The following is a 15,054-nucleotide window of genomic DNA, read 5'->3' as shown; positions in this document are numbered from 1 at the left end:
GGGGGGGAGAAGGGGAAAGAGAAGGGGGGGAAAGGAGAAGGGGGGGGGAAAGGAGAAGGGGGGGGGAAGGAGAAGAGGGGGGGAAAGGAGAAGGGTGGGGGAAAGGAGAAGGGTGGGGGAAAGGAGAAGGGTGGGGGAAAGGAGAAGGGAGGGGAAAAGGAGAAGGGGGAGGGAGGCTGGGAGAAGGGGGAGGGAGGCTGTGAGAAGGGGGAGGGAGGCTGAACGGGCCGGGCCCAAGACTTCGGGCAGGGCCCGTCCCCAGCACGAGATTTACAGATAGGTGGCGTTGGGTCGGGTCGGGTTGGGGGGTCGGGTCGGGTTGGGGGGGCGGAGGAGGAGGTCAGGTCGGTTCGGGGGGGTGGGGGGGAGTGGAGGAGGAGGCCAGGTCAGTTCGGGGGGTGGGGGGAGGGAGCGCAGGTCGGGGGGTGGGGGGAGGGAGCGCAGGTCGGGTCGTGTCGGGGGGAGGGAGGTCAGGTCCGGGTTTGGTGGTGGTGGGGTGGTAGTGTCGGGAGCGCGGGTTGGGTCGGGGGGGTGTGGTGGGAGGGAGGTCAGGGTCGGGGGGGGGAGAGATCAGGTTGGGTCGGTTCGTGTCGGGGGAGGGAGGTCAGGTTGGGTCGGTTCGTGTCGGGGGAGGGAGGTCGGGTTGGGTCAGGTCCGGGTTGGGGGGGCGGGGGGTGAGGGGAAGGGAGGTCATGTCGGGTCGGGTGGGGTGGAGGGAGGGAAGGGGAGCGCGGGTCGGGGAGGGGAGGGGAGGGGGGAGTCGAGTCGAGTCGGGAGGAAGCAGGAGCTGGGTGTGGGAGGCAGACTTATGCACGCAGCCCCAGTGAGGCCATTCGGCCAGGGCTAGGGACTGTGTGCTTTGGGCCCCTCCCACACAGTTTTGGGCACCTGGAGCTACTGCACATGCGCGCCCACTGTGGTGCGCATGTGCAGTGGTCCCGGCACTGTTTTCAGCGCAGGGACCTAGCTCCGCCCCCTATAGCTCGTGCTGTGCCGCGCCCGGCTTCAGAGGACCAGCAGGGAGCCGGAGAATCAAAGTTTTTTTTTGTCGGCACTTTGTGGCGCGAAAAACGGGCGTCCAGCCTTGGGCCCAATATTTGGAGAAAATAAAATGCAGGGATATGGGGAAAGAGCAGGGGAGTGGGACTAACTGGATTATTCTTCTAAAAAGCCGGTGCAGACTCGATGGGCCAAACGACCTCCTTCTGTACTGTACGATTCTATGTTCTAAGGCCTGTGTTCCATTCTGTGAAGATTGGTCCAACCTAGTTTGTACCTGGTAGCACCCCACAGCTTCTGCAGAACTCCTATGCTGCTCTTGGGACAGAGTTAGGCCCAATCCTTTTTTCACTCCTTCTGAAGAACAATGGAATTCATGGATCTCCTTGGGGGCATGGGATTGAAACTGCCTTGGTATTATACAATCCGAATCTATACCTACCCCTCACTTTTCCCACCTATATCACTTTCATGGATGTTAACCTTCAGAGATTCTACTATATGAATGTTCAAGTCAAAGACACTATACGCATCAAGTCTAATATTGAGTTGTTCTGTGCTTGCCTCTTCATTAAAAGATTAATCCAAGTCAGCATTTTTAATCTGTAGACTGTACTTCCACAGAATTCCATTGGATTGTGAAACTTTCACCAAGAACAGAGGTGGCATCATGTCCAACTTGCATACATAATAGGCCACCATCTTAAGATTAGATATGAACAGTGACTTCCCCACCAATTCCAGAATTTATGGACTCATCAACTTAGATGGGCCAGTGGACCTCAATGTACTCCAAAGCCACATCACTCATCATTCAATTATGAAATAGCTGCTCATAGTTCTATCAAACAGGTCATCCTATATTTAGCCACTTCTGCCGAAACTGTTTATATGTCATTGATTACTTTAGTAATCGCTGATCAGTTTTCCTGTTGACTATGAGCTCTGCGTCACTGAGATTAAATTTATCACCAGTCTAATGTAGAATAGCCATTAAATATTTTATTAGTCTACTAGTTAGTGAGACTATGATTTACTTTAAAACTGGAACTTACCTCAAATATTCCTACTAATCTTCCTAATGTCCCTTTGACTCCAGCCTGCAAAAGAAATAAATGTATTATAATACAGAAGATCCATGCTCACTTATTTCACAAACTTCAAACCCCTTTATAATCTATTATCCATGATTTTTTTTGAGAGGCCATACAAAGGGTTCTTTGCCACATGATGTCAGAGCTATAATTTATACAATATCAATTATAACAGCAGTTTATATTCTGCTTTTGCCTCCAGATAGGTAGAATTACATTGGACACAAATGCATCATTAATTCACTGATGTCACCAACAAATAACAAGCAATGGCATCCACACCAACTTGGACCAGAAAATCTCATTGTTCCATTTCTTAAGACAGCAGGACTCGAACTTTATATCAAGTAAAACACCCTCAAGTCCAGGATAGGTTCAAGATGAGAATTCAGGCATTGTATCAGGAGCTCAAGGTCCACTTGGTCAAAATGGCATTAATGGTGTCTTAAGTGTTGCTGTCCTATTCATAACAGCATATTCGATTGTTTCCAAGAAATGAATACCAAGCGCACAACATTACAGTACAGAAGACTCCGCAAAATTGGAATACATCCATACCAACAAGCCTGGTTGCAATTCAGGGGGGAAAAAAGTATATAAAAAACATTTATAGCATGAAAAGAGCTGAAGAGCAAGTGGGAGTCATGCATTATAAACACAAATTCTCTTGCAATCCACTGTCTCCCAATGTGTGTACACTATTTATACGCCGACACTATAATCCAAGGCTGCTGTAAAACCATTACCAGTTTTCTGAGGTACAAATTTGAGCAGAGTACACTCTATTGGCAAGCAAAAGTCAAGATGACGCAGTGTAAAGTGTATTAGATGGTTCCATGCTGAATTGAGAGTTTGGGCAAAGGGTCCGTTTCTGTGCTCTATATTCTATGTAATCATGTACAACGCTCATATAAAATGGGCGCAACAGAAATTCTGGAATCTTGCCTGCTCAAATGAATGCTTCTTAAGGGGAGATCACAATTTGAGTTGCTGATAAGTGTTTTGATTTTCTTTGCATTTACAATTGCATTTGGCTTCATGCATTGGTTAGTGGTGGCAATTTTTTGTCCAATACTTTCCTTCATTATTCTTGATTTCTTCTGCCATTTCAATAGCACCATACAAAGTGATGAGGATGGAAATTTATTTGGAGTGTGTCCACAGTGCTGTGTACTTTAGATGAGGAAGACAAGTTCATGAAGAAACAAATACAGAAACAATGACGCCCGAGAAGTTTTGTTCGCACCCATCACAACTGCTTATAGACCCCTCCCCAAGTCAGAAGACCCATCTGTCACCTCTGCTTCACAAGACAGGCTGTCACATGTTGTACTATTTGCTGCACGACAACCTACCCGTCAATAGTGACAGTTCTTTCCAAAGAGGGGAATGTTACTAAATATGTAGCATTCATGGTATCCTTCCAAGCATTCCAAATGACACTTGTCACAACAGGTAGTATGCAGTGCACACATTTATTAATCAAGTGGAAAGTGCTGTTTGCTAACAGTAACACATCACATGCTGTAGACAGCATCAGGGCTCCTCATATCAGTTGGCCTATGTTAACAGAAAGTCTTGCTTTTAATTAGTGTGTAGATGGTATCAGATTACAGTAACATCACTCTGCGTGTCAATGGTCATTATTCAGGAAGCAGCGATGACACCCTCATTATGCAGCAGTTCAATGTTTGAAGAGGAAGAAGCAATACGGGGTTCGGGGTGTGACGAGGAGCTGAGGGCCAACTTCATCCACGCTGCTGACTCAACTGAGAAATCCGTAACAGCAGAGGAGCTGGAAGCCTGAGCATCTGTTTGCTGTTCCTTCAACTGTATGTCCAACTCTGGCACACTAAAAGGTGGTATGTAAAGGGCAATGGTTGTCTATAATACTTGAAGGGACCAGAATTCCCATCTTGGGTTTGTCTCATACAAGAAATGTGCAGAAAGCTGAGAAGCACAATTAATTTCATCTTCCTACTAATAGCAGCAAACTTTTTCTCATTTACAATTAGATACAAGGGGCCTCAGTGACTGCATTGATTCAGTTGTCAACCCCCTTCCATATAGTTTGCAACTATAGTGTTACTGGCAGCAAAAGGGCCGCCACCATCCTTTGGTGAAACTTGCACAGTAAAAGTTCCAACTCATCGTCATTAGAAGTGCTATTCATGGGTCTCCATTGTGCCTCTGCATACAATCAGTCCACTTTCTTTCTCCACCACAGCCTCCCCTTTCCTGGTGAGCTATAGCCCTTCAAGAGCTGCTGCTCCACCAAATTTGAAGCTTCCCAGCCAAATATGTTGCAGACCAGGTTTGTTCATGCACCATTAGCCTATTCAAATGAGAGGATTGACTTCCGGTACAAAATTAGGCATGACCTGCCCTTTGATCTGCCTGTGCAAGTGAGCCAAGAGCCAGCTCACCTCAATTTTTGCCATTCATGCAAAACTATGCCTCATTGTTGTGGCTGTACCATAGGCCAAGATAGATATGAAAATTGCCTGTCTGGGCCCTATAAATGGTCATAAACAAGGTCAAGCTTGACTAGCTAAAATATCCTTTTGTTTGTTTTTCTATGTACAATTTTTGCACACCTTGGGCCCAAGTTTCCACAAGAAAAGAAACGGGCGCCCCTCCAAGCTGGGCGCCCGTTTTTCGCGCCTAAAAAAATCCTAGGTAGTCTCCACCGACTTACAGGTCCTGTGGCACTCGGCGCAGCCGACATGAGCTGTGGGGGGGCGGAGCCAGGTCCCTGCGCTGAAAACAGTGCCGGGACCTCTGCACATGCGCGCTACAGTCGGCACGCAAGTGCAGTAGCTCCAGGCGCCGAACTGTGTGGGAGGGGCCCGAAGCACGCAGCCCCTAGCCCTGGCCCAATGGCCTCACTGGGGCTGCGTGAATGAGGCTCCTCCCACGGCCAGCTCCTGCTCCCCGCCCGACCAGACCCGACACTCGCTCCCCCCCGCCCCGCCGACCCGACACCCGCTCCCCCCCCCCCGGCCCCGACCTGACACCCGAGACCCGCTCTCCCCCCCCCTCGCCCCGACCCGACACCTGCTCCCCCGACCCTCTCTCTCTCTCTCTCTCCCTCCCTCCCTCCCTCCCTCCCTCCCTCCCTCCCTCCCCTCTCTCTCTCTCCCTCGCTCAGCAGCACGAACAGCTGCAGAATTCTCCCTGGCTGAAGCACTTTCACACAGGTAGGAAGATGGTTTATTTAATCTTTTCTTGGCTTATAAATGTTTATTCAGGTTGGATTTATTTGTATAATATTTGTAGAAGTATAAATAAGGATTTATTGTCAAATTTAATGAGTTCCCTTCCCCCCCACCTCGTTCTGGGCGCCTAATTTGTAACCTGCGCCTGATTTTTTAATGTGTAGAACAGGTTTTTTCAGTTCTACAAAAATCTTCACTGGCGCCATTCTACTTTAGTTTGGAGTACATTTTCACTGTGGAAACTTTCAAATCAGGCGTCAGTGGCCAGACACGCCCCCTTTTGAAGAAAAAATTCTGTTCTAAACTAGAACTGTTCTACCTGACTAGAACTGCAGAAAAAAAAATGTGGAGAATTGCAATTTCTAAAATAGTCCGTTCTCCACCAGTTGCTCCTAAAAATCAGGCGCGAATCAGGTGGAAACTTGGGCCCCTTGTTATTACAACTCAAGAAGTGACATTTTCCATTCAATTTCCCAATCTACAGATCTTGTTAATGCATTTCTAGAGTTCATATAGACTTCCAACATACTGACCTGGAGAAAACAGATTTTCCTCATGACTATCTAAACTACTTCCTCATTCACGCACACATTCGATCGCTCGGTTTTCAATTTTTCATTATCATTCTCTAAAAGTAGCTTCTTCCCTTCATTTGCCATCGTTACAATTCTACTGCCAAAATGAAAATGCAAATACATTTATAGATACGCTAGTTTTAAGGATACTGCTCCTGCAATTCCAGCTGGGTCTCCATTTGAATGCTAACCTGCCGAGTTTCCCTGCGGCATGTTTGACACTTACTGACGTGTGTGGAGGATGAGGGGCATGACTCAGGACAGAATATCTTATTCAAAAAAAGATACTTTAAGCAAAACTATCAAGCGATACAAGAGTACATGCGAGTTAGTTTTATATTTTCCATCACTACTTTCTAAATTCTCCCTAGCTTGCAGTTGGGAAGATGTCATGTTTATATTGTTTAAAATAAAATGTTTTGTTGTAGTACCTGATTTCAGGCACTGGGTGGCATGCAAAAGCCAAATACTTGAAATTGCAACAGCCCAGCTGATTTGTTTCAGCTATTCTGAAACTAAGATGGAAATCCAAGACCCATTTTGCAGGACATCAAGGTTGATGAAAGAAGAGTGTGTAAACTGGGAATTAGTGATTAGGTGGTGCCAAGTTTGAGCTTTAAAAGTTCGAATGTTGTAGCAGGGAGGGAAGATTGAGTGCAAGTGTTTCCAGTTTTGAGATCTTCAGAATGAATGAATTCGAGTAGCAGAGTAAGTTTTGATTTCAACATGGTGGGAAAAGTAAGGAAGAATAAAGAGCATTCAAACAGGGTGAAACAAACAAGAGAAAAAGTTCCGAGGAGCACTGACCACAGTGATATCAATAAAAATCGGGAGCCAAAACTAGTTGTACCAGGTTTGAATTCTAAAGCGATCCTTTTGCCAGATCATTTTTCACCTTGTGGAATGGCAGCAATTCCTATTTTATGTGGAAGCTAAACTACTTTCAAAGACTCAAGGCAACTGTATTTAGCAAACAATCAAACAACAGCATAGGTCTCAGAGCTGATCTCAGTGGAACCACCTCCCTTGGTCACACTATCTTTCTCAAAACTTTGCTGGGTGAAAGGCACAAATCACACCGCTCAATTTTCAGGTTGTTGATTTAAAACAAACTATCAAATGCAGTACTATGGATGTAGTTCAGAATCATGCCTTGCATACAACAGGGGAAGGGGAGATCACAAGGGCAACATAATGGCACAATGTTGTAAAGTTAATTTTCTCCTAAGCAATGACAGAATCATAGAATCATACAGCACAGAAAGGGGTCCATTCGGCAGCGAGTAGATAAAACGGTGAGACCAACGGCGGCACTGTAAACAGAAGCAGTGCAAACAGTGAGCGCGGCGGCGAGAGGAGCGGACCTGGGATAAAACAGCAAGAGCAGCGGACCTGGGATAAAACAGCGAGAGCAGCGGTGCTATTAAGAGAGGCAGCGCAAGGGCAGCAGGTAGGTGATCGGTTGGTGCAACCACGAAGAGTTGTTGAGCATTAGAATTGGTCAATGATCAGGAACAGGAGGGCGTGACCACGATTCAGTAGAAGGGGTGTGTGTGTGCGTGTGCGCAAGGGCTGGGGGGGGGGGGGGGGGGGCGCGGTTAGTGAAAAGGAGTGCGGCAGTGGTAGGGAACAGTATAGTCAGAGGGATAGATACTGTTCTCTGCAGCCGTGACCGGAAGTTCCGACTGTTGTGTTGCCTACCTGGTGCCAGGGTAAAAGATGTCTCCTCGCAGCTGGAGAAGAATTTGGGGGGAGGGGGGTAGGATCCAGCTGTCGTTGTCCCTATAGGAACCAACGCATAGGTAGAACTAGGAATGAGGTTCTGCTGAGAGAGTATGAGTGTCTGAGTTAGGGTCAAAATTAAAATGCAGAACCTCACATGTAATAATTTCTGGATTGTTACCTGAGCTACGTGTAAATTGACATGGGGACAAACAGGTTAGAAGATTAAATGCGTGGCTGAAAGAATGGTATGGGAGGCGGAGTTTCAATTCATGGGGCACTGGCTCCAGGTACTGTTGAAAGAGGGAGCTGGTCCGTGTGGACAAGCTCCACTTAAACTGGTCTGGGGTATCCTAGTGAATCGACTAACTAGGGCAGTAGGTAGGGCTTTAAACTAATGAAGGGTGTGGTGGGAGGATTCAGGCAAGGGTAATTTCAAAAGCAGCAAGAGAAATATCAAGGCTGTAGAGCATAGTGATCTGGTAAAGATAAGCAGAGTGGGTCAGGAAGGGACAGAAAGATTTCTAAAAGTAATAGGGCATTAGTGACTGAAGTGACATCAGGGAAAAATAGAAAAAAGTTAAAGCTAAAGATATTAAAGGTTGAACCTCCCTTATCCGGCAACCGGCCTGTGCCGAATAAGGGATTTTGCCGGACGTGGAGAGGTCACATGTTATAAGGGGAGCAACGTGATACAAACCGTTCTTATAACTTCATTGGTGTCAATCATTGGTCAAAAACAGACCGTGTTTTCATTTCTGTGCCATAGCGACCAAGTACACACATTATTGTGTACATTATGCGTAATCTTTACAACTTTCATGAACTCCGATCACTGGCCTGACCCTGCAATCTCTCTACCTCACTCCCAGCCAGCCCCAATATCCCCAACCGTACAGTGCATTGGGTTTTCCAGATGAAAATTGTGCAGATGAAAGCAAAGTGCTGGAAAGATTGCTGGTACAGGTCGGCAAAGTTATCTGCATGTTTTGGACGTTGCCTAGCGCTCGGGGATATTGGGGCTGGCTGGGGGCTCGGCAGCAAGGAAGGCGGGGAGGTGGAATCATCGGCGGAGGAAGAGATTGTGGAGTTGGGAGTCCAGCAGAGTTTGCAGTGGAGCGGTCGTGGATATCGGGACTGGCTGGCTTGGGGCTGGGAGTGCGGCAGAGATTGTGGGTTGGTTGGGGGGTGGATCGTGGGGTCAGGCCAGCGATTGAGCGTGCCGGAAGCGAGGAAGGACTTCAATTTGTTCATGTTGGAGGACCCGGCTGTATTCTGTGCATGCACCCCCTGGCACTGGGAATGATGCCGAACGAGGGGTGGTGCCGGATAAGGGAGGTACAACCTGTATATCTGAATGCACGAAGCATTCGCAACAACATAGATGAATTAATAGCGCAGATAGAAATTAGTTTGATTTAATAGCTATTGAGACGTGGTTGCAGTGACCAAGGTTGGGAACAAAATATTCCAGGATATTTGACTTTTAGAAGAGACAGGCAGAATGGAAAAGGAGGCGGGTAGCCCTGATAATAAAAGGAGGGAATAAAGACAGTAGAGAGAAAGGATCTTGGCTCGGAAAAATAAAATGTAGAATCAGTATGGGGTGGAACCAAGAAACGACAAGAGGCAGAAAGCACAGGGGGCTTAAGAAGTAGTCTATAGCCCCCCTATCAGTGGTTGTAGTGTCGGGCAGAGTATAAATCAGGAAATTAAAGATGCATGTAACAAGGGTAATACATTAATCATGGGGGACTCAAATTTCCTGTAGACTGGGCAAACCAAATGTGCAGAAATAGTGCAGAGGAAGTGTTCATGGAATACATTGAAGATAGTTTTCTACATTAATACATCAAGGAACCTACAAGGGAATTGGCTATTTTAGATCTAGTACTGTGAAATGAGACAGGGTTAATTGATAATCTTATAGTAAAGGAACCTCTGGGGAGCAATGATATGATAGAATTTTATGTTGAGTTTAAGAGTGACTTAATTAAGTTGGAAACTAGAATCCTAAACCTGAACAAAGCAAACTACATAGGTATGAGAGGCGAGTTGGCTCAGGTAGGTTGGGAAATTAAATGAAAAGATATGACAGTAGAAAAACAATGGAAAACATTTAAAGAAATAATTCATTTTTGCAACAAATATACATTCACTTAAGGAAAAAGGTCCAACTGTGACGAACGAGAAATTAAAGATAGTATTAGGTTAAAGGAAGAAGCTTATGTTGCCAGAGTAGTATCCTGAAGATCGGGAGGATTTTAGAACTCAGCAAAGCAGACCAAGAAATTGATATGGAAAGAGAAAAAAGAATGTGTAAACTAGCAAGACATAAAAACTGACTGTAAAAGCTTCTATAGATTGGTAAAAAGGAAAAGATTAGCAAAAGTAAATGTGGATCCCTTCCAGGCTGAGACAGGAGAAATTATAATGGGAACTAAGGAAATGGCAGAGAAATTAAACAAATACTGTGTGTCGATCTTCACGGATGATGATACAAAAAAACCTCCTGGAAATAGTGGAGAACCAAGGGTCGAGAGAGAATGAGGAATTGAAAGAAATTATTAGTAAAAAAAAATTGTACTGGAGAAATTAATGGGACTGCAAGCCGATAAATCTCCTGGACCCGATGGCCTATATCTTAGGGTTTTAAAAGAGGTGGCTATAATGATAGTGGATGCATTGGTTGTCACCTTCCAAAATTCCATAGATTCTAGAATGGTTCCCATGGATTGGAAGGTAGCAAATGTAACCCCACTATTTAAGAAAGGAAGGATAGAGAAAACAAGGAACTACAGATCAGTTAGCATATCAATATTAGGGAAAATGCTAGAATCTATAATTAGGGACGTGGTAACAGGGCAATTAGGAAATAGTAATAGGATTCGGCAGAGTCAACACTAATTTTTGAAAGGGAAATCGCGTTCGACGAACTAGCAGAATAGATAAGGAGGATAGATACCTAGATCATGAGATTATAGACAAGCTAAGGAAGTGGGCAAGAAAATGGCAAATGGAATATAATGTGGAGAGTTGAAGTTATCCACTTTGGTAGGAAAAGTAGAAAAGCAGAGTATTTTTTAAATGGCAAGAAATTGGGAAATGTTGGTGTTCAGAGGGACCTGGGTGTCCTTGTACACGAATCACAAGGTTAACATGCAGGTACAGCAAGCCATTAGGAAAGCAAATGGTATGTTGGCCTTTATGACAAGAGGATTTGAGTACAAGGGTAAAGATGTCTTACTGCAATTATTGAGAGCCCTGGTGAGACCACACCTGGAAGTAGTGTGTAAAGTTTTGGTCTCCTTACCCAAGGAAGGATATACTTGCCATAGAGGATGTAAAGTCCTGTCCCCTCAGTACAGATTCACACGAGGCATGTAGTGAAGTCAAGGTCACGCTGGACCTGCACCTTTATTTCACAGCTCTGGAATGCTGCACTTGCCTGAGACCTGTCCTGATATACTTGTCTCTTGCAAGTGCACCCCTGGTGGTAAGGTATGCTGGTGGTTACAGGTCATATCTTATTACAGTCATGTATAGCATGTTAGGATACAGTTATATATAATAATGTAAGATACATGACAGAGGGAGTGCAACAAAGGCTCACCAGACTGATTCCAGGGATGGGGGGATTGTCCTATGAGGAGAGATTGAGTGGATTAGGCCTATATTCTATAGGGTTTAGAAAAATTAGAGGTGATCTCATTGAAACATACAAAATTCTTACAGGGCTTGATAGGGTAGATGCAGGGAGGTTGTTTCCCCTGGCTGGTACTAGGGGTTCACAGTCTCAGAATAAGGAACCAGCCATTTAGGACTGAGGAGGAGGAGGAGACATTTCTTCACAGAGGGTGGTGAATCTTTGAAATTCTCTAGCCCGGAGGGCTGTGGAGGCTCAGTCGTTGAGTATATTCAAGACAAAAGAGATCGATAGATATTTGGATATTAATGGAATCACGGGATATGGGGACAGTGCAGAAAAGTAGAGTTGAGGTAAAAGATCAGCTATGATCTTATTGAATGGCCGAGCAGGCTCGGCGGGCCGAATGGCCTACTCCTGCTTCTAATTACTTATGTTCTTATGTGTCTGCACCGGCTCTTTCGAAGAGCAATCCAGTTAGTCCCACTCCCCCGCTCTTTCCCTTTATCGAGACAATTTTTTTCATTTAATTTCACAAAACAGCATTTTGTTTATAATTCAACAGCTAAATGAATAAGGAAGAATAATTTTACAACTTTATCAAGGGCATTGCATGCTAATTTTACTAATATAAAACTATACATGAAAACAAGTGCTCAGGGGAGAGTCATTTAAATCGTGATTAGGTAAGTTGCAAATGGCATTTAATATTGATAGCTAGGGTAAATGCACACAGGTGCTTAAAAATAGTAAAACACATTCAATGAATATGACCTTACACAAAGCAGAAGTTCAATTTGGTTGCAACATCAAAATTCCCAAAACTATTTTCGGATTCCAAATGAATGTCTGGAGTTGTAGATGGATTGCAGGGAAACACGGGCACAGTAAAGAGCATTATTTATTTATTATACATTTGAAGCAGTTCATCCCTTTGTAAAAAAAATAGAAGTACTGAAATGGGTGAAGAAAGAATTAAGAGCTTTGATTGCAGGAAACTATTAGTTCAAATCAGAGAATCACAGCATAAACTGAGGCCATTCAGTCCAGCATGCCTGTACCGGCTCTATGAAAGCTATCCAATTAATCCCACTTGCATGTTCTTTCCCCATAGCCAATGTTCCCTGTAATTTTTTTTTGGGTGCACAGCCCATTAAATTGTTTGCACATGCGCAGTTACTACCATTGTAAAACCGGTGAATGATCTACATGAAGCCCCTGCTGCGCGACTATGCAGCTCAATGGGAACAATGCCCACAGCCCTCCAAATTTTAGGGCTGTGGGCAATTTTACCCTGAGGCAGTGCATTCCAGATCGTAACTTGCTATGCAAAACACATCATCTCCCACCTGCTTCTTTTATCATATAGATTGAAGTTGACAATGCTGTTGAATCCACCCAGTGTATGTTGTGGGAAAGATTTCACAGCCCCAGGGCAGCAACCACGCATGCACAAATGCAGTTGGTGCAAAGTCACAATTTGCAAGTTCTTTTTCCTGCTGTGTGAGCCTCTCTCAATGAGTAGGTAGCTCCATGCAGACCAGAGTTTAGAAAACCACAAGCCTGTTAATTACCATAAAAGATCTATGCTTCCAGAAGGAAAGTTTACATTGACACCAAGACATTCACCGTCTCCCCACATGATACCAAAAAACCTTGTATAAGCAGGTCAGTGTTTCAGGCAATGGTTCATTCTCCTTCTCAAGTTGGAGTTACCATTTGGAATCACCATGCTAGGCCACTGTAGTAATAGAAATGCAACTAAAAAGTTCAAATGAAGTTAGAGACTTGTTAGTTATACACCTAATCTGCAGTAAGTACACAATCATATCACTTCACGTGTACTTTTAAAAATAGTTTCAGGTGCTTTTGCACTTGACCTTTAAGATATCAGTAATGGCATTCGTTTGATGAACACAAGGTGTTCCTATAGATTCAGGCAAGGACAACAGAATCTTATTTATTCCAGTGTGTGGAAATCTGAATTTATGAGACAATTACCCAGTTGGAGGGGAAGGAGGATGGGGGGTGGGGGGAGGAAGGAGGTGGGGGTTTATAAGTGTAACCATTTGGATTATGTGGTGTAATGGGTTACATACTGTTCTTTCACCTCTGGGACCTGAACTGGAATCCAGGCAGAAATATTGGCAGGATGTCTCAGTTGGCTCCAAGATTCCCATTTGAATGGAGTTTGGGCAGTCTCAACCCAGTTCCGAGTGGATACGGCGCTGCGGCACAAATTTGACACAAACTGGCAATCCCGGCAAGGTCAGAAACATAGAAAATAGGTGCAGGAATAGGCCATTCGTCCCTTCGCGCCTGCACCACCATTCAATGAGTTCATGGCTGAACATGCAACTTCAGTACCCCATTCCTGCTTTCTCGCCATACCCCTTGATCCCCCTGGTAGTAAGGACTACATCTAACTCCTTTTTGAATATATTTAGTGAATTGGCCTCAACAACTTTCTGTGGTAGAGAATTCCACAGGTTCACCACTCTCTGGGTGAAGAAGTTTCTCATCTCGATCCTAAATGGCTTACCCCTTATCCTTAGACTGTGACCCCTGGTTCTGGACTTCCCCAACATTGGGAACATTCTTCCTGCATCTAACCTGTCTAAACCTGTCAGAATTTTAAACATTTCTATGAGATCCCCTCTCATTCTTCTGAACTCCAATGAATACAAGCCCAGTTGATCCAGTCTTTCTTGATATGTCAGTCCCACCATCCCGGGAATCAGTCTGGTGAACCTTCGCTGCACTCCCTCAATAGCAAGAATGTCCTTCCTCAAGTTAGGAGACCAAAACAGTACACAATACTCCAGGTGTGGCCTCACCAAGGCCCTGTACAACTGTAGTAACACCTCCCTACCCCTGTACTCAAATCCCCTCGCAATGAAGGCCAACATGCCATTTGCTTTCTTAACCGCCTGCTGCACCTGCATGCCAACCTTCAATGACTGATGTACCATGACACCCAGGTCTCGTTGCACCTCCCCTTTTCCTAATCTGTCACCATTCAGATAATAGTCTGTCTCTCTGTTTTTACCACCAAAGTGGATAACCTCACATTTATCCACATCATACTTCATCTGCCATGCATTTGCCCACTCACCTAACCTATCCATGTCACTCTGCAGCCTCAGAGCATCCTCTTCGCAGCTCACACTGCCACCCAACTTCGTGTCATCCGCAAATTTGGAGATACTACATTTAATCCCCTCGTTTAAATCATTAATGTACAATGTAAACAGCTGGGGCCCCAGCACAGAACCTTGCGGTACCCCACTAGTCACTGCCTGCCACTCTGAAAAGTTACTCCTACTCTTGGCTTCCTGTCTGCCAACCAGTTCTCAATCCACATCAGCACACTACCCCCAATCCCATGTGCTTTAACTTTGCACATTAATCTCGTGTGTGGAACCTTGTCGAAAGCCTTCTGAAAGTCCAAATACACCACATCAACTGGTTCTCCCTTGTCCACTCTATTGGAAACATCCTCAAAAAATTCCAGAAGATTTATCAAGCATTATTTCCCTTTCACAAATCCATGCTGACTTGGACCTATCATGTCACCTCTTTCCAAATGCGTTGCTATGACATCCTTAATAATTGATTCCATCATTTTACCCACTACCGATGTCAGGCTGACCGGTCTATAATTCCCTGTTTTCTCTCTCCCTCCTTTTTTTAAAAAGTGGGGTTACATTGGCTACCCTCCACTCCCTAGGAACTGATCCAGAGTCTATGGAATGTTGGAAAAGGATGGGTGGGGTGAATAATGGAAAAATCTCAAACCT

The 15,054-nt window shown here is 44.9% G+C and overlaps 1 protein-coding gene across 1 annotated transcript in view; it reads right to left on the bottom strand.

The window, feature by feature from the left end:
* Positions 1-15,054, bottom strand: part of LOC139228006 (diphosphoinositol polyphosphate phosphohydrolase 1-like) — an 88,038-nt gene that overhangs the window by 3,185 nt on the left and 69,799 nt on the right. Inside the window, exon 3 of the mRNA XM_070859156.1 lies at positions 2,055-2,099. Within this exon, the coding sequence (XP_070715257.1) occupies positions 2,055-2,099 (45 nt within the window). The remainder of the gene's footprint in view (positions 1-2,054; positions 2,100-15,054) is intronic.

This window comes from Pristiophorus japonicus, chromosome 17 (genome assembly GCF_044704955.1).
Source record: "Pristiophorus japonicus isolate sPriJap1 chromosome 17, sPriJap1.hap1, whole genome shotgun sequence".
NCBI lineage: Eukaryota > Metazoa > Chordata > Chondrichthyes > Pristiophoridae > Pristiophorus > Pristiophorus japonicus.
This window is presented reverse-complemented; position numbering and strand designations above follow the sequence as displayed.